This window comes from Mesocricetus auratus, unplaced genomic scaffold (genome assembly GCF_017639785.1).
Source record: "Mesocricetus auratus isolate SY011 unplaced genomic scaffold, BCM_Maur_2.0 Super-Scaffold_100008, whole genome shotgun sequence".
Taxonomy (NCBI): Eukaryota; Metazoa; Chordata; class Mammalia; order Rodentia; family Cricetidae; genus Mesocricetus; species Mesocricetus auratus.
Genome location: NW_024429192.1, coordinates 83,644,195 through 83,669,381, shown reverse-complemented (window position 1 = coordinate 83,669,381; position 25,187 = coordinate 83,644,195). Strand labels below are relative to the sequence as shown.

The following is a 25,187-nucleotide window of genomic DNA, read 5'->3' as shown; positions in this document are numbered from 1 at the left end:
GGATGGTCCACTTAGAATCAGAGAAAAATCTCTATCATCAACTTAATCATTTCCTTTAAATCACACAACATATGATGCTCAGCACAAACACTGAGCATGCTTGGTGAATTACTGACCACCTAGTCATCAAGGCAATTAAGCTGATTTTATTCAAAGGCAAATTAGATTCTCAGATGTTGTGTGGCACAGCCTCCTGGGAGAAAACCGAAATCTTGAGGGAAATTCATAAACCGTTTGTGATTTCATCTTCACACAACTTTCAGGATGATGGGCTTTTCTGGTTGAAAAACTGTTTTCTTGCTTAATCTCAAGGGTATCTGTAGTTGAAGAAGCACATTGAGAATTAACGAATGAACCAGCAATCACAGAGCAAAGCAGAACAAACACATTCAGGACAGTGATACTTTATATACGTTAAACACTTTTGGCTTGATGTGTCTTGAATTCTTTTTTTTTTTTTTTTTTTGGTTTTACAAGACAGGGTTTCTCTGTATTGTTTTGGAGGCTGTCGGTCCAGCCTGGCCTCGAACTCACAGAGATTCTCCTGCCTCTGCCTCCGGAGTGCTGGGATTAAATGCGTGCGCCACCACCGCCCGGTGTGTCTTGAATTCTTTATATATGCGTCTTCATTAGGATCGGGTGGCGAAGACACTCAAGTCTCTCTGTTGGTGCAAGATAGTCTATTGAATGTAGAGCCTAGGCGGGGAGAATATGTTGACTTGTGTTCTTCATTGATTCAAATTGAAGTGAAAAGGCTGAGCTCTTAAACTTTAGATCACACTTAAGTATGTGGAAAACTGTTTTTGATGGTCAGCATAAAGTTAAAATTTCACTGTTGACTCCTACAAGGTAACCCTTGACAGATGGCTAACACTCCACCTCTAAGGCCCGACTCAATGTCTCAGTCCAGTTATGCCTGTTCAGTTTCATGGTGGGCAAGAACTGAAGGGAGCATTGAGCCTTGTTTCCTAACATCTGCTCTTAGCCCCCAAGCAGTGTGAATGCTGAACTCTGAGCCATCCAGAGTTTTCACCAATCATTGTGCCTCAGTCTCTTCAGTCTTATGGAAGAAGGGATGATGCCAACAGAGTAAGCTGGTGCAGTAGAGGGTAGAAAACGGTATAAGGAAACTGAAGAATATCAGCTTATGGGTGACTGCAGCTTGAGACCTGCCTGCTTTCAAGGTTAAAACCTTTGTCCATCTTTCTCAACCACTGTTTACATATACAGGATGGCTATACAGCTGCCCAAGGTGACAAATGAGGTGATAACTACCTCTGTTGAATGACCTATAAAGAAAAGACAATTGATGGGAAGAGCTGCTTGTTACATACATGAGTTTAGATATAAACTTATCATTCATTGCATTATTTGAAAATAAAGACAGTTGTTCTTTAAGTTTGTGGAGGGGGCAACATTTCACCTTATCTCAATGTATTGTTTGGTTATTAACAACATGCATGTATATTTTTCCAGACATACATTCACAGAAAGATAGGCATATATGCCCATGTATGCTTACACAAACAAGATTTTAAATATAAAAATTAAAATTTGATTAAATGTGTACTTAAGATGTCCAGAACAAATTCTAAAATACTCCTTAAAGTATGTGAAATACTCTTATTTACATGGTAGAGTAAATAAGAAACCAAAGTCAGTTGAAATTCAAAGACATAATTCTTCAATACAGAGAACAAAATTGGGTGCATAGACTTAGTGATGAAAAGAGCCAGCAGAGAGCACTAGAGCAGAAGAATGGATGGGCCATGGCCAGTTCGCTCACTCGAATGGTTTAGTCCCTATTTCAACTTGAAGTATGAGGACACGATGAAGTGGTGAGACGGTAGAAGACAGACTTAAGAGAACGTAAAAGAAGTCTTCATGTAGCGCACTTAAGAAGATGTGAGCCGGGCCGTGGTGGCGCACGCCTTTAATCCCAGCACTTGGGAGGCAGAGGCAGGCAGATCTCTGTGAGTTCCAGACCAGGCTGCACTGGCAGCCTCCAAAACAATACAGAGAAACTCTGTCTCGTAAAACAAAAACAAAAAAAAAAACAAAACAAAACAAAAAAAGTGAGAACAAGGGTCAGGATGGTCAGGAAGGGTTGGCATTCTTTATACTATAATAATGCTCAGATCGGTGTGCACTGCAGCCAGTACAGATCTGTGAAGCCACGCTCTGGGTAAATTATCTCCATGTATCTCAGGCGACTAGGCATGGGGAGTTTTTAAAGTTACAAAGTGAAAAGCACAGCCAGTGTTGGGAGCCCCTGACTCCTGGGAAATAAGTCCTGGTGAAGCCCACCACTCACAGACCACGGCAAGGTGATCATTCCTTGCTATGAGTGTGTGCAACAGTTTCCCGTCTCCAGTTAGTCACACAGTTTAAACCTGGACCCGATTTCAGAGATACTGTACTCAGTCATTTTGTGGTGATCTGCATGAACTCTAAATGATTTCTGTGTGTGCCTTTTCTAGACACAGACTTACTGCTCCAGAGTGGAAGGACCTTAAAGCTCCTGGGTCACGTGTTACTCCAATTCTTTATTCCATACAAGACTTCATAAAATGATGATAATTCTCCCTTTCTGTAGGTAAAACTCTGAATTAAGAAACAAAAACCTCGCAATTAATAGAGTTTGTAGAGAGTTTTCGTCCTCACCTGTGTTTGCTCACAAGGCTGGAGGGTGAAGTTCTGCAGGACTCTGATGACAGCCAGTTTCATGCTGAGGAGGGCAAACCTCATGCCAAGGCAATTCCTGGGTCCGTTCCCAAAGGGCATGTATACATAAGGATCAATGCTGCTCTTGTTCTCCTTGCTGAACCTGGAGACACCGCAGGGATGAAGACCAGGCTATGGGACATGAAGACCCCAAGAGCTGCCCGTTTGGGGTTCTCACACCCCTCCACCAGGATGGCACAATGGACATTTGTGGACTTGGAGCTGAACTGCTGCGGATGTCTCACGGTAAGTATTGTTAATTCTGAGGTGGAGGGATGGCTCAGCACTTAAGACTATTCTTGTCCAGCTGAATTTGACTCCAGCACAGGTGTCTGACACCCTCTAGTGTTTTGTCACAGAAGCAGCATGAGTAACTAGGACAAATACTTTACCTATTAGTGAATGTCAAATGATTTTCCTTCAAGGAAAACAAAGTTAAAGGATTTTGGTTAAAAAAAAATAGAAAATGGTTGAGAGTTTGTCCTGCAGATGCTTCACTGTGGTAGAGGAGTATATGCAGGAAATCTGTGTACTTCTAACTTCTACTTTGACCAGAAAACACTCCAAAATTAAAGTCTCTTTTAGCCATTGAAATTAAATAACAGATGATGCAAAGGCCTCAGGAAGCCACATAAAGGGGCCCCGAGTGGGCATGCATGGTGATTTAAAATGCAAAATAACTAATCATAAGATGAAAGTAACAGAGGATGCAAAAGATCACACTTACAGAAATGAATATGTATTTTAATGATATTTTTTAAAAAGCAAATAAGACTTGAAAAGTCTTATGTTGGATAATGACTAGAAATATGGAATACACATGAGAATTTTGAAGTTTTTTGTCACACACTCCCATGTTCATACCCACTGCTGAAAAGTTTGCTTCCTGATCAGGGCCCAGGCAGAGATCCAGAATCAGTGGGATGGGAAGGGGCTGAGAACCTGAGTCGGCTCTGACAGACAACCCAGCATCACTGAGGACTTCTGTGCACAAAATGCTTCTCTGTGAATGCCTTAGAGTATCTGGTCCTTTTATACCAGGGCACTTCTAGAAGGCTCTCATGGACACCATAGGTACCATCTACAGGTGTCTTTGTGAAGTTTGTCAGAAGCTTCATCCTGGACAGCCCCTTCTCCCCCACACATGTCCTGATACCCTCTTTTTCCTGGGTTTCTTGATCCACACAGAGTGAAGCACCCTGAGTTACCTTTCTGGGGCTCTTTGCCTTTGGAGTTCATCATCAGGTGAAGAAAATCCACTCAGGTCTGAAAGCAGAAAGTGAAATGTCAATGATGAACATTTAGAGAAAGGGGTTACAGCCTAATACATGACCAAACCGTGAGCATTCTTAGAGTAATATCACATTTTCTTTCTGACTTGTTTCAAGGTGATTTTGCTTCATCTTTTTTACAGATTCATAAAAAAAGTCCATTAGCCAGTTTGGAAAAATAGAGATATGTAGGAATGGAAATATAAGTATAGAGAAGAAGAGAAAGTATAATAAAAATCTACACAATATTTTTATTCACTTAACAGAAATGAAATACATCTACAACTAAGTTCCTGGACCCACTTGTATTTCCATTCAATTCAAAGGAAGGTCTCAAAGTGATGTTGACTAATAGTTATCTGTATAACTCATCGAAATGTAAAACACTCAAGATATGCAGAAATGGTTAAGTGGTTGAGACTATTTGCTGCTTACAGAAGACCTGAGGTCAGTGCTCAGTACATGGCATTGAATGGCTCATAACTGCAACTCCGGCTGTAAGGGATCCAACTCCCCCTACTGAACTCTAGAGGCACAACTCTCATATTGTGTGTGTGCGCGCACACACACACACACACACACACACACACACACACACACACACTTAATTCAAAATAAAACAAAATTAAAAAATAATATGGGAATAAAGACTTGTTATTATTTGATCACTTCAAAATAAAATGAAATAACATATCCACCCCACTCCTGATATTCCCTCTCCAGTTTCTACAGTATGCCCCTCTAGACATCCCTTTTACAACTTTATGCTGTTTAAGAAGACTCTGCAGTGCTGCCCTCATGTGCATGGGTGTGGGGCCATCCAGTGAAGCATTAGCTATTAGCTGCCAAAAGTTCCTCAGAAAAGGATGGCTCTAGAAAGCATCTCCCATATCTATGAAGGGAATATTGGTTGACTTGATCTTGTGAATTGCTGTGAGTTTGAGAGTGTGGTAGCTGTTCATGTCCAGAAGAATATGTTCCTCTTCACCTCCCAGCATTTACATTCTTTGTTCCTCTTCTTAGAAAAAATTGCCAGGTGGTGGTGGCTGACACACAGCTTTAATCCCAGCACTCAGGAGGCAGAGGCAGGTGGATCTCTGTGAGTTCAAGGCTAGCCTGATCTACAAATTGAGTTCTAGGATGGTAAGAGCTGTTACACAGAGAAACCCCGTTTCACAAAAACGAGATAGGGTTACATTTTATGATGGTGCATACAATTTTTTTAAAAAATGAGTGAATGAACTAGGTCTAACATGGGCATAGTGAGAACACGCCTTTAATCCTGTCATTCTAGAGGTATAGGCAGGTGGATCTCTGTGAGGTCAAGGCCAGTTTGGTCTATATAGTAAGTTCCAGAACAACCAGGTCCACATAGAAAAGAAAAAGGTTTAAGGAAAGTACTGCACATAGTAATGTTCATGAATCAGTTCTGACCATGTGATTTGGTCTGGAAAGTGACTTATTCATGATACACATGCCAGTCTTACAATTCAATGACAAGCACATAAACAATTCAGCAATACAGGAGCAAAGTTTGAATAGATGTTCATCTAAGAAAGACAATAATGTTTCCCAAGTGGGGAGTATTATTATCGCTTGGAAGAAGCACAACCCAACACTCATGGTGCTATACTACTGAATTTCTACTAGGTAGGCTGAAATGAACATCATGAAACAACAACAACCCAAAGTTTTGAATGGGAGTCCTCATGAACTCCTAACCAGAAAATTAAATGCTGCATCTATATAAGAAAAACTTCTTGGGGACTGGAGAGATGGCTCAGAGGTTAAGAGCATTGACTGCTCTTCCAGAGGTCCTGAGTTCAATTCCCAGCAACCACATGGTGGCTCACAACCATCTACAATTCAATCTGGTGCCCTCTTCTGGTATGTAGGCAGAACACTGTATAAGTAATAAATAAATAAATCTTAAAAAAAAAAAAGAAAAAGAAAAACTTCTTGGGGCTGGAGAGATGGCTCAGCGGTTAAGAGCACTGACTGTTCTTCCAGAGGTCCTGAGTTCAATTCCCAGCAACCACATGGTGGCTGACAACCACCTTGAATGAGATCTGGTGCCCTCCACTGGCATGCAGGCAGAACACTGTATACACAATAAATAAATTAAAAAAGAAAAACGTCTCACTTGCTCAATAAGTCAAACACAGAAGTCCTATGTAATTCACTAATTCCACTCCTAGAGCTTACCCAGAAAACATGAAAACAAATGTTCAACCATAATCTCAGATGCCAATGTCCATGACAGCTTATTTGCAATGCCCAAAACTGAAAATAACTTGAGGACCATCACATGATACAGAATTTAATTTGTCTACAGAACATACAGGTATCAACAAATGGTTCTGTTGGATTTATTATGTTAAATGAAAGAAGCTAGTTACTAAATTCTACATATTCTGTGACATATTTATATTGCCTTTTTATGGCATGCCAGGAATAGGCAGATCTACAGGAAGAGTGAACTGGTGTTTCTTATGGCAAGGAGGAATGGAAGACAGGAATGATAAGGTGCAAGTTTTCTTGGATAAAATGTTCCCTGGCATCATCCCTGGTGATGGATACACATTGCCTTGTATGAGCAAAAATTGAATTACAAGTTGTGAATACATTATTTTTATATATGAATTGTACTTCAGTAATGATGAATGATGGTAATTTGGTTGAAGAATTTTGGGAGGAAGAAAAATAAGAGAGGAAGTAGCTATTTACATACAGAGAGAAGAAATAGGTCAAGAAAATCCACACGTGTTAAGATCTCCTTGGATCCTCTGGGTTGTTGATGGAATCCACATTCATGCCAAATGATGTGCTAGTGATCACATCCATGCTATAAGCTCCAAGGATCCTGAGGAGAGAGATATGAGAATCGGCATCAGCATCTGAGGCAGCTCATGCCCCAAGCTACCCAGGCAAGGATCCACAGAGTCAGAACTTCCTGCTGGATCATCAGTGGGGTCAAGACTCCTATCACACTCACAGATGGGGCCTTTACCTGTGGTCAGTTTGCAGATGGCCTTTTCCTAGAGCTGAGGGGACACTAAGATAGTCACAGTTCCATCAGCTGCACCACCACTTACTCTTTCGTATTGATGAGAAAGGGCTTCCCTTTCTCTTCTTGTCGTCTCAAGTTTTTCACCAACGTATCTCAATACTGTTCGATGACGGGGAACATCTAAGCACAAAGAACGGCATCTGTTGCTAAATGTGGAAACTCAGGTCTCAGAAAGACAGCTCACCCCCATCCAGGAAGCAAGGGTGGGATGTTACAATGGATTTTATAATGGATCCCCAGGGCATGAAGACAAAAGATCATCTTGTATGAATTGTAACTGAGAGGAGCAATCCTAGAAAAGGGACTGTGGGCTCATTTTCTACCTGTCCTGAATTCATCCCATAAGTAAATACCCTCTCCATCATCACCTCCTTAAGTTTTCCACTGGTGAATGTTGGAGACAGCAGTGTTTGAAGTCTCTTCCATTCTTCATTCTCAGATATGGTGATGGTCTTTTTCATAGGTGCAACTGGACCAAAAGTCTAGAGTTCAAATTGAAAGACAATTTTCCTGCAGGAGTCATGTATATATCTATAGCCACTGAAAACATATCAAACAAACACCACTTGTTTAACAAGTATCTATTGATCTTAAGCAGCAGACTCTTGTGTATACTCAATACATTTTCATTCAAAACACTGCATAACCTATATAAACATGGGTGTCTGCTATCCATATGGCATGGCTTCAAGCCTTTATTTCAAAGTCTTTTCTTAAATGGAAACCCCCTCTTGCACAGGGAAAAACTGTTGTTTGGGGCAGGCGGTGACACAAGGGGGGCTCAAGTCCTGAGCAGAGGGTGTTGTGGTCTCAGGGTTGACATCTTCTGCTTTCACTTTAGAAACAGATGTTTTATAATAGGGGGTTTTCTGTTTATGCAGCCCCTGGGGAAATATATGCATGTGTCAGAGAGAAAAATTTGAGGCAGGGGTTCTTTGCTTCAAAGTCACGGAGGAAGTCTGAATTGTACTCCAAAGACCGTAGTACTAATAGGGTAGATTCTGAGAAATTTCTCGCTCAGCTCTGCATACAAGATGTTACAAGTATATCCATTGTCCTATACTGGAGTTTATATTGAGGAATTAAAAAAGGAGATATCAGAGTCTTCCTTTCTGGAAACATGATGAAAACAACATGCCACTACTATAAAACTAGAGAACAACAACAAGAATGCTATAATCAGCCAGTTTAATGCTTATTATGAGAATTTTGTTTTTTCTAGACAGGGTTTCTCTGTATTGTTCTGGAGGCTGTCCTGAAACTCGCTTTGTAGACCAGGCTGGCTTCTAACTCACAGAGATCTGCCTGCCTCTGCTTCCCGAGTGCTGGGATTAAAGGCCTGCATTTTAGAAAAGATTAAATTATTTTGCATGTAACTTGATTAAGGGAAAAATAGTTTCAGACTGTTCAACATATTGTAACTGAATGAACAGCCATTTTTCAAACAAAAGTTCCTATACTTTGTAGACCTTGAAAAATTTGTAACTTCCAGATTTGACTGATGCTGTCCAAAGGTGTTGTTTCAGGTAAGACTGTTATCTCTTTAGACATTTAATGGGGAAATGAAAATGATATCCGGGGCTCTGATGCCTGCCAAAATACTTATGTAGTCAATATGCTATATAAATAAAGAGTGTCTCTGGAGAGAGAGAGAGAGAGAGAGAGAGAGAGAGAGAGAGAGAGAGAGAGAGAGAGGGAGGGAGGGAGGGAGGGAAGGAGGGAGGGAGGGAAAGAGAGAGAGAGAGAGAGAGAGAGAGAGAGAGAGAGAGAGAGAGAGAGAGAGAGAGCTACTGTGCTGAACCCTCAGAAGTGCATTCAGTCTCCCTCTACTCCACACTTCCTCTTTGGGACCTGAACCCTGCTGAAGTTGGACTTCAACAGTTCTTCCATGAGAATAGAAAAGAAAAGCCCTAGAACATTCTTCAAGACTGTGAAGAGTAGGAATGGATTCAAGTGGCCTTAGAATCAATGGCTAATGAGATGGCTCAGAGGCCAAGAACACTGGTTCTTATTGCAGAGGTTAAGAGAAAAGACTTAGCCGGGCGTTGGTGGCTCACACCTTTAATCCCAGCACTCGGGAGGCAGAGGCAGGTGGATCTTTGTGAGTTCAAGGCCAGCCTGGTCTACAGAGTGAGTTCCAGGACAGCCTCCAAAACAATACAGAGAAACCCTGTCTCAAAAAACCAAAAAAAAAAAAAAAAAAAAAGAGAGAGAGAGAGAGAACACTTGTTGCTCTTGCAGAGGACCCGTATTGGTTCCCAGCCATCTATAACGACATGACATCTGTCACCCACTCCTGACCTTCTGACATGCATATGCTGTACATATATGTACATGCAATAAAAACCCCATACACATGAAATAAGAAAAAAATTTACAGGGTCTTGGGCTGCTGTTTCTTAGGCTAGTTCTGCATTATATTTGCCAGTGGCATAAACAGTTGGGGAGAATAGAGGCTGAGTTGCTGTTTTTTTTTTAAATTATGGCTATTAGATTAAGAATTGGGGATGATTTCAGGCATGGTGGTGTACACCTTTAGTCCCAGAACTGGGGAGGCAGAGGCTAATGGATCTTTGTGAGTTTAAGGGTAGCCTAGTCTACATAGCAAGCTCTGGGCCAGCCAGGGCTTTAGAGAAAGGTACTGTCTCAAAATAAACAAACAAGCAAAAATGAAGACACTATTTTGGAACACCAGGGTATCTTATGATGGTGACCAGAGAGCCAAAGAAAGCAGAGATGAGGCATAAATGGAGATGTTTCTACTAACTGCAGCATGTAAGGAGAGCATGGGCATTGCTTGGAAGACAGTGTTTTCCCGAAACATAGAAACTGCAGGGATTTGATCCAGGGAGCATTATGGTTAGCTAGTGGCAAGCTCCATTCTCTGACCCCCCAAGAACCTCAGCCTACTGAGCATCTACATATTTTGAGGTGTGTGTGCATCAATTCTGAAAGCTGTTCATTGAAGGAGGACATGATAGTCTTAAACACGGTCAGTTCAAGGTCATGTATTCCATGCTTTTAAATAAATGAGAGAGAACTGCAGGAAAGAGAAAGAACCACATGTTGAATGTATCAGTCTCGGCACTGAAAATGTAACTTGACACTGTCTGACTAGAGAAACATGCTTAAGATGGCACTAATGCTACTTGGAGAGGATAGGGGCATGTTAGAAGAACATTGAGATTACAAATGCCATGTAACCACCTGTACAAATCTGCCGATGTCCATGCCATTAATTGCTCCCATTATGTTGGCTTAATAAATCTGAGGATAAAAATAAACTCTACCTCCTGTAAGTAGGTTTTTGCCAACTATTAGATCATAACCATGAGAAAAATTAGTAGTATGGTAGCTGGAGACAAGAATCTAAGTGGAAAAAAAATTGAAAATCCTTGTGGATTTTGCCAAGCCTTGATTGGATCATCACATGTGACATCACACGGAGTTCATGTGAGGTAAGCTAGATATCAGTCAAGAAAAGGGCACTGCCTAGGATTGGAATTTGTCTTTGAACTTCAGAGAAGCATTTGGTTGTGGCGGGTTGAGCAGCTGGAATCAGTTGCTTCTGCTAGAGTTGGACTTTTCAGAACCTGTAGGATCTTGTCATAGTGAGTATATTTCCCAAGTTTTCAGTTTGGGCTTTTGTCATGTGGTATCTATTTATTTCTTTTCTTTTTTTTTTTTTTTTTGGTTTTTCGAGACAGGGTTTCTCTGTGGCTTTGGAGGCTGTCCTGGAACTCGCTCTGTAGACCAGGCTGGCCTCGAACTCACAAAGATCCGCCTGCCTCTGCCTCCCGAGTGCTGGGATTAAAGGTGTGCGCCACCAACGCCCGGCTCTATTTATTTCTTTATTTACATCATGGGCTTGGGGTTTGATTTTTGCCTATAAGTCTTTTTTTTCCTCACTTCACCTCATTTTCCTTTTATCAACTCCTTTTCTTGATTTTGTTTTCATGTAATTTACATATTTAGTGGTAGACATTAACTGCCTATATTGCATTTTGATCACATTTACCTGCTCTATTTCACTTACCCACCCATTGAATGTGACAAGTACTTCCAAAGAAGAACGTTTCTATCCTCTGTTCAAGTGTTTTCCTGAAAAGACATTCCATTCATTTGATGTCTGATTATAGCACTTACCTCAGTGTTGTATGTATGCTGTACTGTATGTCAATTTGTGTGTGTGGACGAATCCTAATGCTCCTGGGTGAAGGCATTTTGATCATGAACTGTGGTCTTCCAAGGTGGTGTTGAATTTGGTCTGAGCTATCTCTCAATAAGGACTTTCTAGTCTATATGGTCAAGGACACTGCCTGATACTGGGCTCTTTGTGTTTTATTTATTTGGTTTGAGAATAAGGATAATGCATCTCTTATGAAAAAAATGGAAATGTTCCTTTCCTCGGAATTATAGGCTACTGAAATATTTGGAGAACATTGCTGTTAGATGTTGAGATTATAGAATTTATCAGTGAATTGTCTTGGTCACTGTTAAAGTCTTTCTTGATACTCAATACTTTCAGAGGGTTTTGTTTATTTTTATTTCCTAGACTTTAATTTTTACTTTGATTTATTATTTCCCTCTGTTTCGGATGTATTTTCTTTTTTTAGCAGGGGAAGGAGGGAACAGCCAGAGCTTGCAGGAGGAAAGTGATTCTATGACAGATCTTCCTTTGAGACAAAAGGTTGTTAGTAATGATGGACACTCAGTGGGTGTCTGAAGGAGTTTTATTCCCACCACACAAAGTATGACTCCATGAACTTCAAGGTTTCTAGGGGAAAGGGAGTTGCTGCAACACCAAGAAGCAGGTTTGGTTAATATGAGATCTATGCTACATTACAGACGATGGGATCTGAAATTTAGGTTACTTGAAGAGCTCATTGATTATATTCAGAGGGACTGTGGGAGAGATATGGTCAATGTGTGACTTGTGACAGCAATGAATCTATATTGACCTCTGTGAAAGTAACAGATGTGGGGTGGGGATGGGGAGCAGCCCTCTCTGCTAAGGCATTTTTCCTTGGGGGCAAGAATATGAAAGGACAGTTTTTTTTTTCTGAGCCTCGATTGGTCCATTGCATGTGACATCACACGGAGTCCTTGTAAGGGGTGGTGGATACTAGCCAATGAACAGGCCCAGCCTGAGGCTGGCTTTAGACTGTTCTTCAGAGAAGCAGTTGGTGGTTGGGAGAGCAGTTGGCCTGAGTCGTTTCCCCAGACAGTTGGCCTTTTCCCCAACCTCTTGGATCTGGCCATGGTGAGTTTGTTTCCCTGGTTTTCAGTTTGGGCTTTTAGCATTTGGCATTTATTTACTTCATTATTTACATTATTGGTTTCAGTTTTAATTTCAAGTTCATTTTCTTTCTTTCTTTTTCTTTTTTTTCTTTTTTTTGGTTTTACGAGACAGGGTTTCTCTGTTTTGTTTTGGAGGCTGTTGGTCCAGCCTGGCCTCGAATTCACAGAGATCCGCCTGCCTCTGCCTCCTGAGTGCTGGGATTAAAGGCGTGCGCCACCAACGCCCGGTGAGTTCATTTTCTTAATTACAAGTTATGTTCCCTTTATACACTTCTTTTCTTTGTCATTTTTTGCCTATATTCTTGTGTATTTTACACATTTATTGGTATATATTAACTGTATAGGATGAGGAATTTGAGCATGACTTTTTTTTTTTTTGGTTTTTCGAGACAGGGTTTCTCTTTTCTCTGTATTGTTTTGGAGGCTGTCCTTGAACTCACAGAGATCCACCTCTCAAGTGCTGGGATTAAAGGCATGTGCCACCAATGCCTGGCTTTTGAGCATGACTTTTATATCTGGCTTTACTCTATTTTGTTCATATTTATCTGCTACATTTCACTTCCCCAGACATTGAATTTGACAAGTATTTCCTATTATTCAAGGCTATCCCCTTGCCTGCTCATGATCTTTATGAAACAAAATGTGATACCTGTGTTTGTGGAACTGGCATGTTTGAAGTAACACTTTCTCTAGTTCCAAGCTTTTTCCTGAAAAAGGCATTTCATACTATTAATATCTAATTTACCTCAGTGTTATGTGTATCCTATGCTCTTTGACATTTTGTGTACATGGACAAACCTTTAGTGTTTCTGGCTAAAGGCATTTTGATCCTGAAGTACGGTCTTGTCAATGTAGTGTTGAATTGGATGTGTTCGATCTCTTACTTTCATTCAGGATTTTCCAATTTGTCAGTTAAGGATATTGCCTAAAACTTGGATCTTTTTAAAGTGTCTTATATGGTTTGAAATTAGGGTAGTACTTCTTTTATGAAAAGATTTTGAAAGTGCCCCTTCCCTTGATTTTATGTGTGGTGATATATTGTTTATGATTTATTAAATCTTGTCTGTGGATTCAGAAAGCAAAGTCAGCCCCAGCCATAGAAGCCAGACACACACCTTTAGTACAAGCAGCCCAAAGCTAGGAGATGGTGGTACACACCTTTAATCCTAGGACTCAGGATTAAGAGATGGATGGATCTATGTGAATCCAAGGCCACCCAGATCTACACAAGAGTGAATAAGTCTGAAAGAGAACTATAGCTTATACCTTTAATCTCAACATTAGGGAAGTATATAAGACAGAAGCAAAGTCTCATAGAGGCATCGTTCTCCAGCCACACTGAGGAGAGGCAGCAGTTTGAGACTTTGTGAAGAACTCATGCATGGGTCAGCCCTTTTATTCTGAGTTAGAGGCAAGAGCTAGAGGCCAGCTGTTTTGCTTTTCTGAGTTTTCAATTTTAGAATTCAGTCTTTTATTTCCCGTTGGCTTCTTTTTTCTTGTATTAAACACATTGTCATAATTATTAGACTAAATAAATATATACTTTATACATTGTATATATGGCATATAATTCTCATGATAATTGTGTGTATTATATATGCTTCTGATAATATATAACTCTACTAGCTTATTACTAGAATTTGTTATGCTATGTTATATAATCAGAATTACATACTAAGTATATTAAATCACTAAATATATGATTTATATACATTACACATAAGCAGTTGCATGACATTTTCATACACGCCTATACTGTACTTATCCTATTTCCCTGCACTGTTTCAGTACACCCACCACATCTTTGTGAAAGATACTATGACTTTTACCAAAGCTCCGCCCCCTCCTTCCTCATAACTCAGAGAAGATAAAGTAGATCCTATTTGTGTTTATGGAACTGCTTTGTTTCAGGTAAAACTGTCTAGTGTTAGCCCTTTCCTTATAACACAACAGTTCACCAGTCACTGTGTCGAGTGTGGACTCTTCCACACATCTCCTTCTATGCTGTGCTGTTGTTAAGTTGTTTGTGACAAATTTTACCTCAGTTCCTGGGTGAGGCCATTTTGACTGTGGAGGAAGGCTCTTCAGTGTGGTGCTGAGATGGATGTGAAGGATCAAGGACTCTCCTCAAGGATTCCACATCTGTGTTCATCCAGGGAAGGAGTTTAGCCTTGCTCTGTTCATTGAGCTTATTTGGTTGTGGGATCAGGGTAATGCTGACACAGAGATGAGTTTGGATGTCTTATTTTGCTTTCTCATTTGTTTACTTGATTAAAAATACTTTTCATTTTTCATACTGACTGCAGTTCCCCCTGCCTGCATTTCTCCCGTGCCCCCACATCCCCATCCCAACCCCATTTACTCCTAAGAGGGGGTAAGGATTCCTTTGGCGAGTCAACGAAATCTACATACAAAGTTCAGGCAGGACCAAGCCCTTAGCCCCTGTCTCGAGGCTGAGAAGGGAGACAGGGAATGGGGAATGCAGAAAGACATTTCATGCACCTAGGACAAGCCCCTGCCACCCCCCCAACAGATCAAGCCACATAACTGTCACCCACTTTCAAATTGCCTAGTTCTGTCCCATACAGATTTCTCAGCCTTCAGTCCAGAGTCTGTGAGCTCCCACTAGCTCAGGTCAGCTGTCTTTGTGGTTTTCCCAATCATTATATTGGCCCCCACTTGCTCATATGATCCCTTCTCCCTCTCTTCAACTGAACTCCAGGATCTCAGTCCAATGCTTGGCTGTGGATCACTGCATCTGCTTGCAACAGTTACTGAATGTAGGTTCTGTGATGACAATTAGGGGAGTCACTAATCTGATTGTGGGGGAAGGCCACCCTCTCCACTATTGCTAGGAGTCTTAGGTTGAGTCATCCTTGTGGAATCCTGGGAATTTCCCTAGCACCGGGTTTCTCGCTAACCCCATGGTGGCTCTCTCTATCAAGATATCTTTTTCATAGCTCTCACACTCCATTGCTCCCTCAACTAGGCCAATGTTTTCTCTTTCTTGAAGTATTTTCTATAACCCCTGCCTCCATTCTTCTGAAAAGTTTTGGGTGCTGCAGGGAATCCATGAGATCTGGGCTCTGCCTTGTTTAGAGCTCCTTTTGTTGCCAGTCTAAAATTGTTGCTCACGACTCATGTGTTTAGTTTTTTTTATTCTATACTAATTCAATATTCACACATATCTAGGAATTCCTTTCATATTTTCTAACTTCTTGGGGTATAAAAGCTGGAACATCCATGAAGAACCCTCTGGACTTTAGTTCTATAAGTTACAACATCAGTTTCCTATAATGTAAGTTGTATCTGATCTCTCTGGATCAGTTTTCATTGTGGCATATCCTTAAAAGGAAGCAGCTCATTCTTTCAGGGAACTCAGTATTTTCCTTCCCATGCCTACTTCGATAATTCCAACTCTGATCTTCCTATGATTCCTCATCTACTGCTTTGGGCTGGGTTCTTCTAGTATTTTTATAGCCTTGAAGAGCATCATTAGGTTGTTTGGGATATTTCAGATTACATGTCAGAGAACTCAAAGCTATAAATTTACCTTCTAAAACTGCATTACTTTTTTTTTTAGGATTGCATGACTCTGAAATTTCCCACAGGGTAAAGTGGTTGAAATGGAGCAGAACACCATGGCCAGCCACAAGGAAGAGGAGATTCTTGAAAAGGATTTCAGGATCATTCTGTCTCTAGGTTGTGGTAAATTTGGGGAGGTGAAGCTGGCCTGCCACCTCCCCACTAATACTCAAGTGGCTGTCAAGGTCCTGGAGAAAACCACCAACAGTGTGGCTGACATCAGCACTGAAGTGAACATCCTTCAGTCTGTGGAACATAGGAACATTGTTCGATTTTTTCACATGATCGACACAGTGTTGACCACTTATGTGATCATGGAGTATGTGGCAGGAGAAGATCTGGAGAGCTGCCTCAGGACACTGGGCTGTCTAAAGGAGGAGGAGGCTAGATCGATTTTCCAGCAGGTCGTATCAGCAGTTCACTTCCTCCACCAAAGACACATTGCACATCGTGACATTAAGTTAGAAAACATCCTACTCGATGGGGCAGGAAATGCAAAGCTTTGTGACTTTGGTATGGCAATTAAAATCAGGGAAGGGCAGATGCTGGAGGACATCTGTGGCTCCTTGCTCTATTGGGCCCCAGAGATTTTGGCAAGGAAACCATATGATGGAATGGCGGGTGATATGTGGAGCTTGGGTATTGTCCTCTTTGTCCTTGTCACAGGGCACTTTCCGTATGTGGAACCCACCCTTGATGGTATGTACAGGCTCATCACCACCACCACGTGTCCCATTCCCTACCACTTGTCAAAACCCTGCCACATTGTCATTGCACGATTACTCATGGTCCCTACCTGGTACAGAATAACAATAGGTCAGCTTGTGCAACGACCATGGCTAGGCCACATTCAAGAACATGTACCACCTGCAACTAAGGAAATTCTTCCCAGGGTTGTGGAGACTATGTGCACCATTGGCTACACCTGTGAAGAGATTGTGTCATCCCTAAAACACAGGCAACCAAGTAACGTCACAGCAACTATAAATATCCTCAGATACCAACTGAGTTGTGGGGATAGCCATGGACAAGGTAAGTCCTGGTTAAATATGATTCATGCACGGCCTCTTAGCCTCTCCCTCCCCTTGGAAAGGAGAGCTAGTGAACCAACTTTTCCTGTTGGGAAGAGCCACTTTCACAAAGAGGATGTGGAAGAAAGAGCCAAGGGATGCAGGAGCTACCCCATGCTCAACAGGTGGTCCTGCCTGGAGGTGATGCCCTGGTCAGATAACACAGTCCTAGTAGGAAGTGCTTACATGGCTGATGCCATCAACACTGCTGCAGGGGACATGGATTCAGTTGACAGTCTGCCTGGCAGTCTCTCCTCCCATGAATCAGCCCTATATGGAACAATCACTGGGTGTCTGAACTTGGGCTTCTCCATAGAGGAACCATTCATGGGACCAGACATTTCCAGTGACCAGTTCCAGGTGGCACCCACAACATCTGGATCCAGGACATTCAGGAAGCAAATTGTCCATGCACTGAGAGCACTGTGTTGCTGCTGCTGCTGCTGCTGCCGCCACTGCTGCCTCCCCAACCCACGGTGAGCCCCGAATCCTTGTGTCAGGGACAGCAAAGAAAGAGAGGATAATGGAGTCCTACATGGAGCACAGCTGGTTTGGTCATCCAGATGAATCCTCCATTGTATTTTCAATATCATATTAAATGACAAGTTGTACCCACTTAGAGGGCAGAGAATTTAAGATGCCTAGTACCTTAGATTCCACAGCTTGCTGTTCATGTAAATGCCTGCAACATTCAGCCAAAAGCAGATAGCATAGCATGGGGACCATAGGGCGGGAGGAAGGGAGGAGAGTTTGGCTAAAGGGGACACAGTTTTAGAATAGAGGAATCAGGAGAACTATGTCATTAACCATTTATCTTTCAGAGTCACTAACATAGGTGCTTTCATGTTTCTTTCTGTTTTGAAGTGTGGAAACTGAAATGGCCTAATTAATATCTTCCCTGGTGAGGAGTGACTGCCACAGGAGGCAGCCAGAAGAGATCTCCAGAGTGCCAACTCCCTCTATCCCAGGGCAACAGGCTCCTGCATCCTACTCCAGCTATTGGGTCTGGGCTTCAAGTTTACATCTTCTTCAGCTTACTCCATCTCCAGCACTGTAGTTGTACTAATAGGTGGTCATAAGGCACATCTGCCCAGTGGCCTGCTACCTCCATTGCTTTGGATGTGCTTGTAGGGCCACTCATGCTGCAGGGAAAACAGCTGCCTCTACAACCAGGAATGCCTTTGTACCAACCTAGGCTGCTCATCATCTGGTCACGTTAACCACTCCAACTTATTCTGAGACAGTCTTTTGGAAAGGACAACAAGACCTTTGTAAGTCCTCTGGAGGAAGGAGATGAAGGGGAGTCATTGGAAACAGGAAAAGAGGAAATGAGGGGTAGTGTAGAGTAAGGAATACAGTCTGTCCTGAGGAACTTCCTGCCAACAAAGTAACACTAAAAGAGATGGGTGTGTTGACCTCTGTCGGGGGCACAGGACAAGTTAGAGGAGTAACAAACCTCCCCTAAAGTACATATTGGGACGTGGCTAGGGATAGCCCACAATGATCAGGAGAGGGCCTACTCTGAGAGTTCCTAGCATGTGTCAAGGCACACAAGTAGGATGCTGCCTTGGAAATAGCATCCTGTACTTACCTACTAAGCTAGACTGTGGGAGGAGAAAAGGGCGGGTCTACTGGTCAGTGGAGTCCCACCTTGCTCAGTGCTGAGTAAGTCCTGTCTGTCAAAGTCACTAAAAGAGGCACTTTCATTACCTTGGTTTTTATTTGGGGAAAGTGAAATGGCCCATTTAAAACACTGTCTTGGGTGTGTAACAAGAAGGAGCCAGGTCAGAATTCTGTGTCCTGTGCAGCAATATATCAGGGCTCCAGGTTCTAGTATCCATCTGTAGGGTCTAGCTACCATCTTCCCAATTCTTTTTTTTTTTTTTTTTCGAGACAGGGTTTCTCTGTGGCTTTGGAAGCTGTCCTGGAACTCGCTTTGTAGACCAGGCTGGCCTCGAACTCAGAGAGAGATCCACCTGCCGCTGCCTCCCGAGTGCTGGGATTAAAGGGGTGCGCCACCAACGCCTGGCCCATCTTCCCAATTCTTGATGTCACTGACACCCCTGTACTGTTGGACATCCCCACGTAGTCACATGTAGCATCAACCAATCAATTTCTACTGCCATTGTTTCATGGTCCCTGTGGAACCAGGTTTCCACAGCATCTAAAAGGACTTCCTCTGTCACCAGGACAGACTTGCACACAGCCTTCACTCCTCTTTGGTCACTCCATCACCTCCACACTACTTTCTGACTGTCTTGGAAAAGCTGCAGGAACTGTAAAGCCAGCGGGAGATGGGAGAAGAAAGGAAGTGGGGAGGAGGACGGGGAAAGGGCAGTGGAGAAGACAAAGAGGAAATGAGAGGACCTGTAGAGAGAGCGACAGAGGCTGTCCTGAGAAGATTACCTGAAAATGAGTCAGGAGAAACGGAGGTTTTGCTGGGGCAGGGGTCTTGAAGAAGTAAGACCAGGACCAAATGCCTCTGGCAGAGCAGAGGGTGAACACTGGTTTACTGCCAGCCTGCACTAGTGCAGAAGGCCCTGCTCTCATGGTCTCTGGCAAGTGTCAAGGGATACAAGTGTGAGGCTGCCTTGGAAAGGGCTTCCTGTCCTGGGGTACTGCTGAAGGGTGTGATGGAGAGAAGGGTGGCTCCGTCATTCAGTGGAGCCCTCTCCTGCTCCTGGCAGACACAGCCTGAGACATCTGTGTCTTTGTCCTCATAGCCTCCTTCATCCAGGCCTCCCGTCTCCTGATCCAAGAATCTGGCATCGTTCTCCCATCTCAAGCTAGGATTTATAACTTACATTTAGCTTATGTTAATATTGTTCTGCTCCAGTGTGGGAAGGGAAATAGGCCTTGCCAGGCCTGATGCTCAGCTCTTCCTTCATAAGGCCAGCAGTCATGCGACTTCTGTATGACCAGTGCCCTCCACAGGGGTCGTGCTTACAAGGTGCCTTGATCATGGTGGAGCTCTAGATGATAGCGACTGGTGCAGTGTGAAGCACTGAGAGTTCTGGTAAGGGGAACTGAACTCAGGGGGTAATCCAGGCCCCCAGTATGTGTGAATCATTACCTGGAGGTAAGATCGAGTACAGGAAATGTCTGTTTGTGGTAGATGAGTTCCTCAAGCCTGGTCTTGATGTTGTGAAGAAAAGGATCACATGAGGTGGCCTATGCCAGCATCCCTGACACAGAGGGAAAGTTATCATTGACTTGCTGGACTGAAGAGCAATGGGAGACAAGAGACTGTGGACGTGTGTCAAGGGACGAACCATCTTCTCTGTTGTACTCGGCATTTGGTTTCCATTCTGACCATCTGACCCTGGGCTTTTAGCAAACACTGGTGCAAACTGAAGGTTTTGGCCAGGCCTTCTTCCCAGCAGGACAACAGCCAGCTTGTGCTGTCACTTACTTTCTAGAACCCTGGCCATCTGGTGAGCCCATGTGAACAGAACACGAAGCAGCTTGCTTAGGGCGTGAGAGTGGTTTTCAATTTGTGAGTATCAACTGGGGTCAGGCTCTGTTTCTAATGCATATCAGTGAAGCCAGGACTGTGAAGTGTTTGAATGTTCTCTTGTTCTGCAAATGAGATACAGGAATTCTGGATTCCATATTTTATGCTTTGAGACTGAATCTCACTATAGTATCTTGGCCATGCAGATCTCAAACTCACAGAGATCCACATCTGCCTCTGCCTCCTGGAGGCTGCTATTACAGATGTCACTGCCATGCCTGGCTTGAAGGACAGTATAGCATCAATGGTACATTCCCCCAAGCACTTGAGGCAGAATTGTACCAGATCTGTGCTTTTTTCATCTTGACAGGGTTAGGGGTTGAACTGAATGTACTCTAGTCCAGGATGGCCTAGAAACAGGGGACAATCTCCAAATCTACCCTTCCGAGTAGAGTCTATATCAACCATGAACACACTCCTGGAGGTGAGTATAGTGATGTCATCAATTCTGTAGACACAAGGCAGTGGGCTGGAGGAGGTGTGCTCTAGCTGACACATGCTTGGAAACAAAGCACAGAATATTACAGGCTATGTACTAACTCTATTTCCACAGGATCTCCACCTGCGGGCCACGCACAAGTCACATGACTTCATTCTGACCAATAAGAAGAGTCCAGATTGACTACCTGCTCTGATTGAGTGAGTTCTTTCCATTTGGGCCATCAGAACAAGTCTTAGGACTCAAGGTGGGTTACTGAGACATTTGGTACCTGTCTTGGGATTTGGAAGGCAGAGTTTTCACCTCAAGGACACTGGTGGTAGAGGCAGTGCATGAAGCCACAAATTCTAGATAGGAGCTTCCAGTTCTCCTCATCCAACACACGGATAGTCTGCTTGGCCGCTGCTTCCATGGATACTCTTGCTCACAGGTTCCCCAGTGCTTCCTTTGCCTGTCAAAATCACTGTGGGTTGCGTGTTTAGACCACTGAACCATGTTCATACTCTCTGGCTCATGGGGAGCCCAGGGCTGCAGGAGTTCTGATACTGAACCAACTAGGACTCTCTTCAGCACATTCTGAACTGTCTGTGAGGGTAGAAGTGATCATTCCCCTCTCCAGTACACTGTGTACTATCCCGAAAGACCACTGACCTTTTCCTTGTCCTTAGTGTCCTGTAATTTGTGTTCTAGCTCCTTCAAACCTCCAGATTTTTCATAGGAGAGAAAAACAGATGTTTGGCTTTCAGGACTTGCTTGTCACCTATCACCCAGTCATCTTGAGGCATGTGTATTCTAGAAAATGTCAAGATTTTACTCTTGATGCTGTGTGTGTGCTTTTTGCCCTGTATCCTTTTCATATATTTATTTCATTAGTTTTGTGTTTGAAACTATCATCTGTCCATTGCAATTGGCACATTAACTTGTTTCCCTGTGTGGATATGCAAATTAACAAATCTGACTTCAAAATCACCAGCCCCACAGTTCTCCCCCCTTCTAAGCAAAGTGACATAGTTGAGCTGGAGAACAGAGGATGAGAACCAGAGGTTGCAGAGGCAACAGGAAAGAATTTGCAGAGGGGACAGATGGGCGAAGCCATGGGGAAAACGATGCACAGTGGGTAAGAACAGTGGAGACTCAGTGCTGCATATTTCAGATGCCCTTAGAGTTCCTTTCACATGTCCTTCCTTTTAAAGTGATGAGCTCCAGCCATCAGGAGACATAGGGTGGAGCTTTTCAGGTGTGGCCTGAGACAGCAGAAGTAGGAGCCCTGTAGGAAGTCCAGATGGCAGTGTGTCCAGTTACTCAGCATAAAGGGTTTCTGTCCAGCACAGGAGAAGGTGAGTCATCTATCACAGGTTTGTCCCCAGGAAACCCTAGTTTTCAAGGAAATGTGGTCCAGGCTGGCCTTTCACAGTATCCTCCTCAGAGGGGGCTCTGAGCCAATACCGTGCTCAAGCTGCCCATGAATATGCAGACCCCAGCGGCATTTGCTAATCTTTCCACCCCTTCAGGTTTCTGGTCCTAGTGAAATATGTTCCCACAGGAGGGCAAGGGTGTGTTTGCAGCCTTCATGTATCCTGTGTGTGCTGGTCCAGTTTATGTGTTGTGATGGGGCCTCATTGTAGAGTTTCCTCAGAACCCTCTTTGTTTCCTACCAGGAAAGCAACAGCAAGCTGGAGGAGAATGGGTACCACTATGGATGAATGCTGGGACTTTACTCCACTTTGGAAGTGAGTATGGCTTATCTAGCATATGACACAGCAGCCAGACATGGGGCCAGCACTCTTACAACCACTTTGTAATCAGGTTCTACTGGATACAGGTGTCAGGCCCAGACAGCCTTGTTGACCATAGAGCTAGCACTTTCTGCCGGGCTGTCTGTGTGGTTGTCCTGCTGGGCTAATTGCCTAAAGTGTTGTCAGGTGTATCTGATGGGCAGACTGCTGCTCCATGCAGTGAAGGATGTCCACTCTGATGGGGATGAATGTCAAGGCTCATCTGTGGGCAGCACTTGGCTGAAGGCATCACTGAGACCAATATGTACCAGCCTGTGGTAGATGAGAAGTTTTTGGTTTTTTGATCTTTTTTTGAACTTGACCCTGGCTCACAGGTTAGGAAACACGAAGCTGGCCAGGCAGGTTTCCCAAACCCCAATGGAAAGTGGTCACTGAGCTTGTCTTACAGAGTACCATAAAGAGAGAAGGAAAGCAACAGTCTAGGCATGACTTCAGAGGGATGTTGAGAAAACTTGGTGTAGGTAGCACGTCTCCTTTCTGATCCTCCATTGAGCAGGAACAGTTTGAATCAAAGAGGGTGAACATGTTCTCACACATACATATTACATAAAGAATAACTCATGACTTTCAGTCTCTCACTCTCCAGTGGCTTAGTCTATGTTGGGCTCCAGGGACAGGGACAAGAAGGTTTACACATCTTAGCAAGGAAACCTTCCCAGGGACAATGAGCTTCTTGGTCCTCAGCACATGGGTGGTTTGTCTGTCAGTGAGTGACCACAAGGGCAGGCTTCAGCCCTGATGAACTTAACTGAAACTACTGCCTGGCCATGGCCGTCTTGGGTACTGTGTCCAGGTCATGGAATCTCACAAGAGAGAGCACAAGTGGACCTGGGACTCCAGGCTCTTGTGATGGTCTCTAAGAACGTGAATCTCAGAGTGCAGACATGACGCCCAAGAAGCCACATGAGTATAATGACAACTTTTTATATCGCTGGCCACTGGAGGGAGCGTATTGTGAGAGAAGTAGGCTCACACACTTAACACTCTCCTTCCTCACTGCCTGCCTGATGGAGGCATCAGGAAGAGGTGCAGTCCATACCAGCCTTTGTATCCAGATCTCTACACATACTACCCCAACATTGCCCAGTACTATTCACTTCCCAGTGGAGAAAAGTGAGGAAATGCTCAGTAGCTTACTCTTTTGGAAAGAGCATGTCTGGTTGTGACACTGTTTAAATTCTTTTGACCCAAATATGATGACCATTGTGGTAACAGCCTGGGTCCCTTGTAGTCTCAGAGGCTAACTTCAGAACTCTCATTGACTGTCCTTTCTCTCCTCAGATCTCAGGTTCTGTTGGACATGTTCTGTGACCCATTTTCACCGTATGTGCCTCCTGAGTCATTTAGGCAAGTGTCAAATGAGAAGGGTCACAGGAAGCACAGCACCCTGACATAGACATGTTGGTGGGAAACTTCTGCTCCTTCTTGATCCTAGAGCCTTCATACGAGACAGTAGCAGGAAATCCGGGACAACCAATCCCTGTGATCAGAGCTTGCTGTGGAGACCACAAAGAGTTCTCCTTCAGGAAGGTCTCATGGTAATAAAATGGACATTGACCCTGACTCAGTCTGTCATGAATTCCATCAAAAAATAAACCTGTTATAATCTGAAAGGCCTAGATAATTCCTCTTCTGCTGTCAAAACACAATGCTAAGTACCAGACCCTGCTAGAAATCCCCCCAACTCCGTGTCATCTAAGACATGGTGGGAGCTATCAGCCATTGTTGGACACGTAACCGCCTGTCAATGACACATATGTACTGCTAGGTTCAGGCCTAGCTGGATGCCTCCTTTCCTGACTAGGTATAATGCACTGCTGGACACCATACTCATTCCACCTCACTTGCTCTGCAAGCTGCCAGACCCTGCTGAACAACACCTCTTCAAACACACATACAACCTCAAATGCATTCCTAAATATTGGGACCTCCCACCCAACCACATACTAACTGCTAGGTATCAGTACTTGCTGGGCAAAACAGTCCCCACATGTCATATGTATTTCCAGGCATTGCACCCTGATTGACACTCAGTTAACCCCACCTAGCAGGCCATGCTGGATAATCTGTCACTCTGCCCCAAACACGCTGTTATTTTTGCCCCACAGGATACTATCATATCTCAGAAGGTTCACATGCACTGAAATGTATCAGGCCCTCTTCTATACCCCATCACACAAGCGACATTCTCCAGTGTTAATTACCAGGCCCTGCAGGATACTGCATGACATCAACCCGTATATATTTTCAGGGTATCACACCTGTGGGGAATCCATACACTCAGGCCATGACAACTCCTGCAATGGTAACTGAAGGCCCTTTAAACACACATCACCCTGCAGTATCCTCAAAAACATTGCTAGGTATTAGGCCCTGACACTTCCAAACGCCTCACACACACTCTGAAGTACTGTGTA

The 25,187-nt window shown here is 43.4% G+C and overlaps 1 protein-coding gene and 1 long non-coding RNA gene across 3 annotated transcripts; both read left to right on the top strand.

The window, feature by feature from the left end:
• Window positions 1-570: 570 nt before the first annotated feature.
• On the top strand, window positions 571-4,631 carry LOC121142040. Its single transcript, XR_005879065.1, has 2 exons — window positions 571-2,970; window positions 4,262-4,631. It is a non-coding gene; the product is annotated as an uncharacterized LOC121142040 (long non-coding RNA).
• An 11,844-nt stretch (window positions 4,632-16,475) lies between these two features.
• LOC121141820 (sperm motility kinase Z-like) lies at window positions 16,476-24,366 on the top strand. 2 transcript variants are annotated; one of them, XM_040750346.1, is made up of 7 exons: window positions 16,476-17,497; window positions 17,886-18,292; window positions 20,846-20,959; window positions 21,089-21,221; window positions 22,168-22,311; window positions 22,633-22,704; window positions 24,052-24,366. In XM_040750346.1, the coding sequence occupies exons 1-2, from the start codon at window positions 16,494-16,496 to the stop codon at window positions 17,905-17,907; spliced, it is 1,026 nt and encodes a 341-aa protein (XP_040606280.1). In that variant the 5' UTR covers window positions 16,476-16,493; the 3' UTR covers window positions 17,908-18,292; window positions 20,846-20,959; window positions 21,089-21,221; window positions 22,168-22,311; window positions 22,633-22,704; window positions 24,052-24,366. The 2 variants fall into 2 exon arrangements, with proteins under 2 accessions (XP_040606280.1, XP_040606281.1); XM_040750347.1 differs by lacking the exon at window positions 22,168-22,311.
• The last annotated feature ends 821 nt before the right edge of the window (window positions 24,367-25,187 follow it).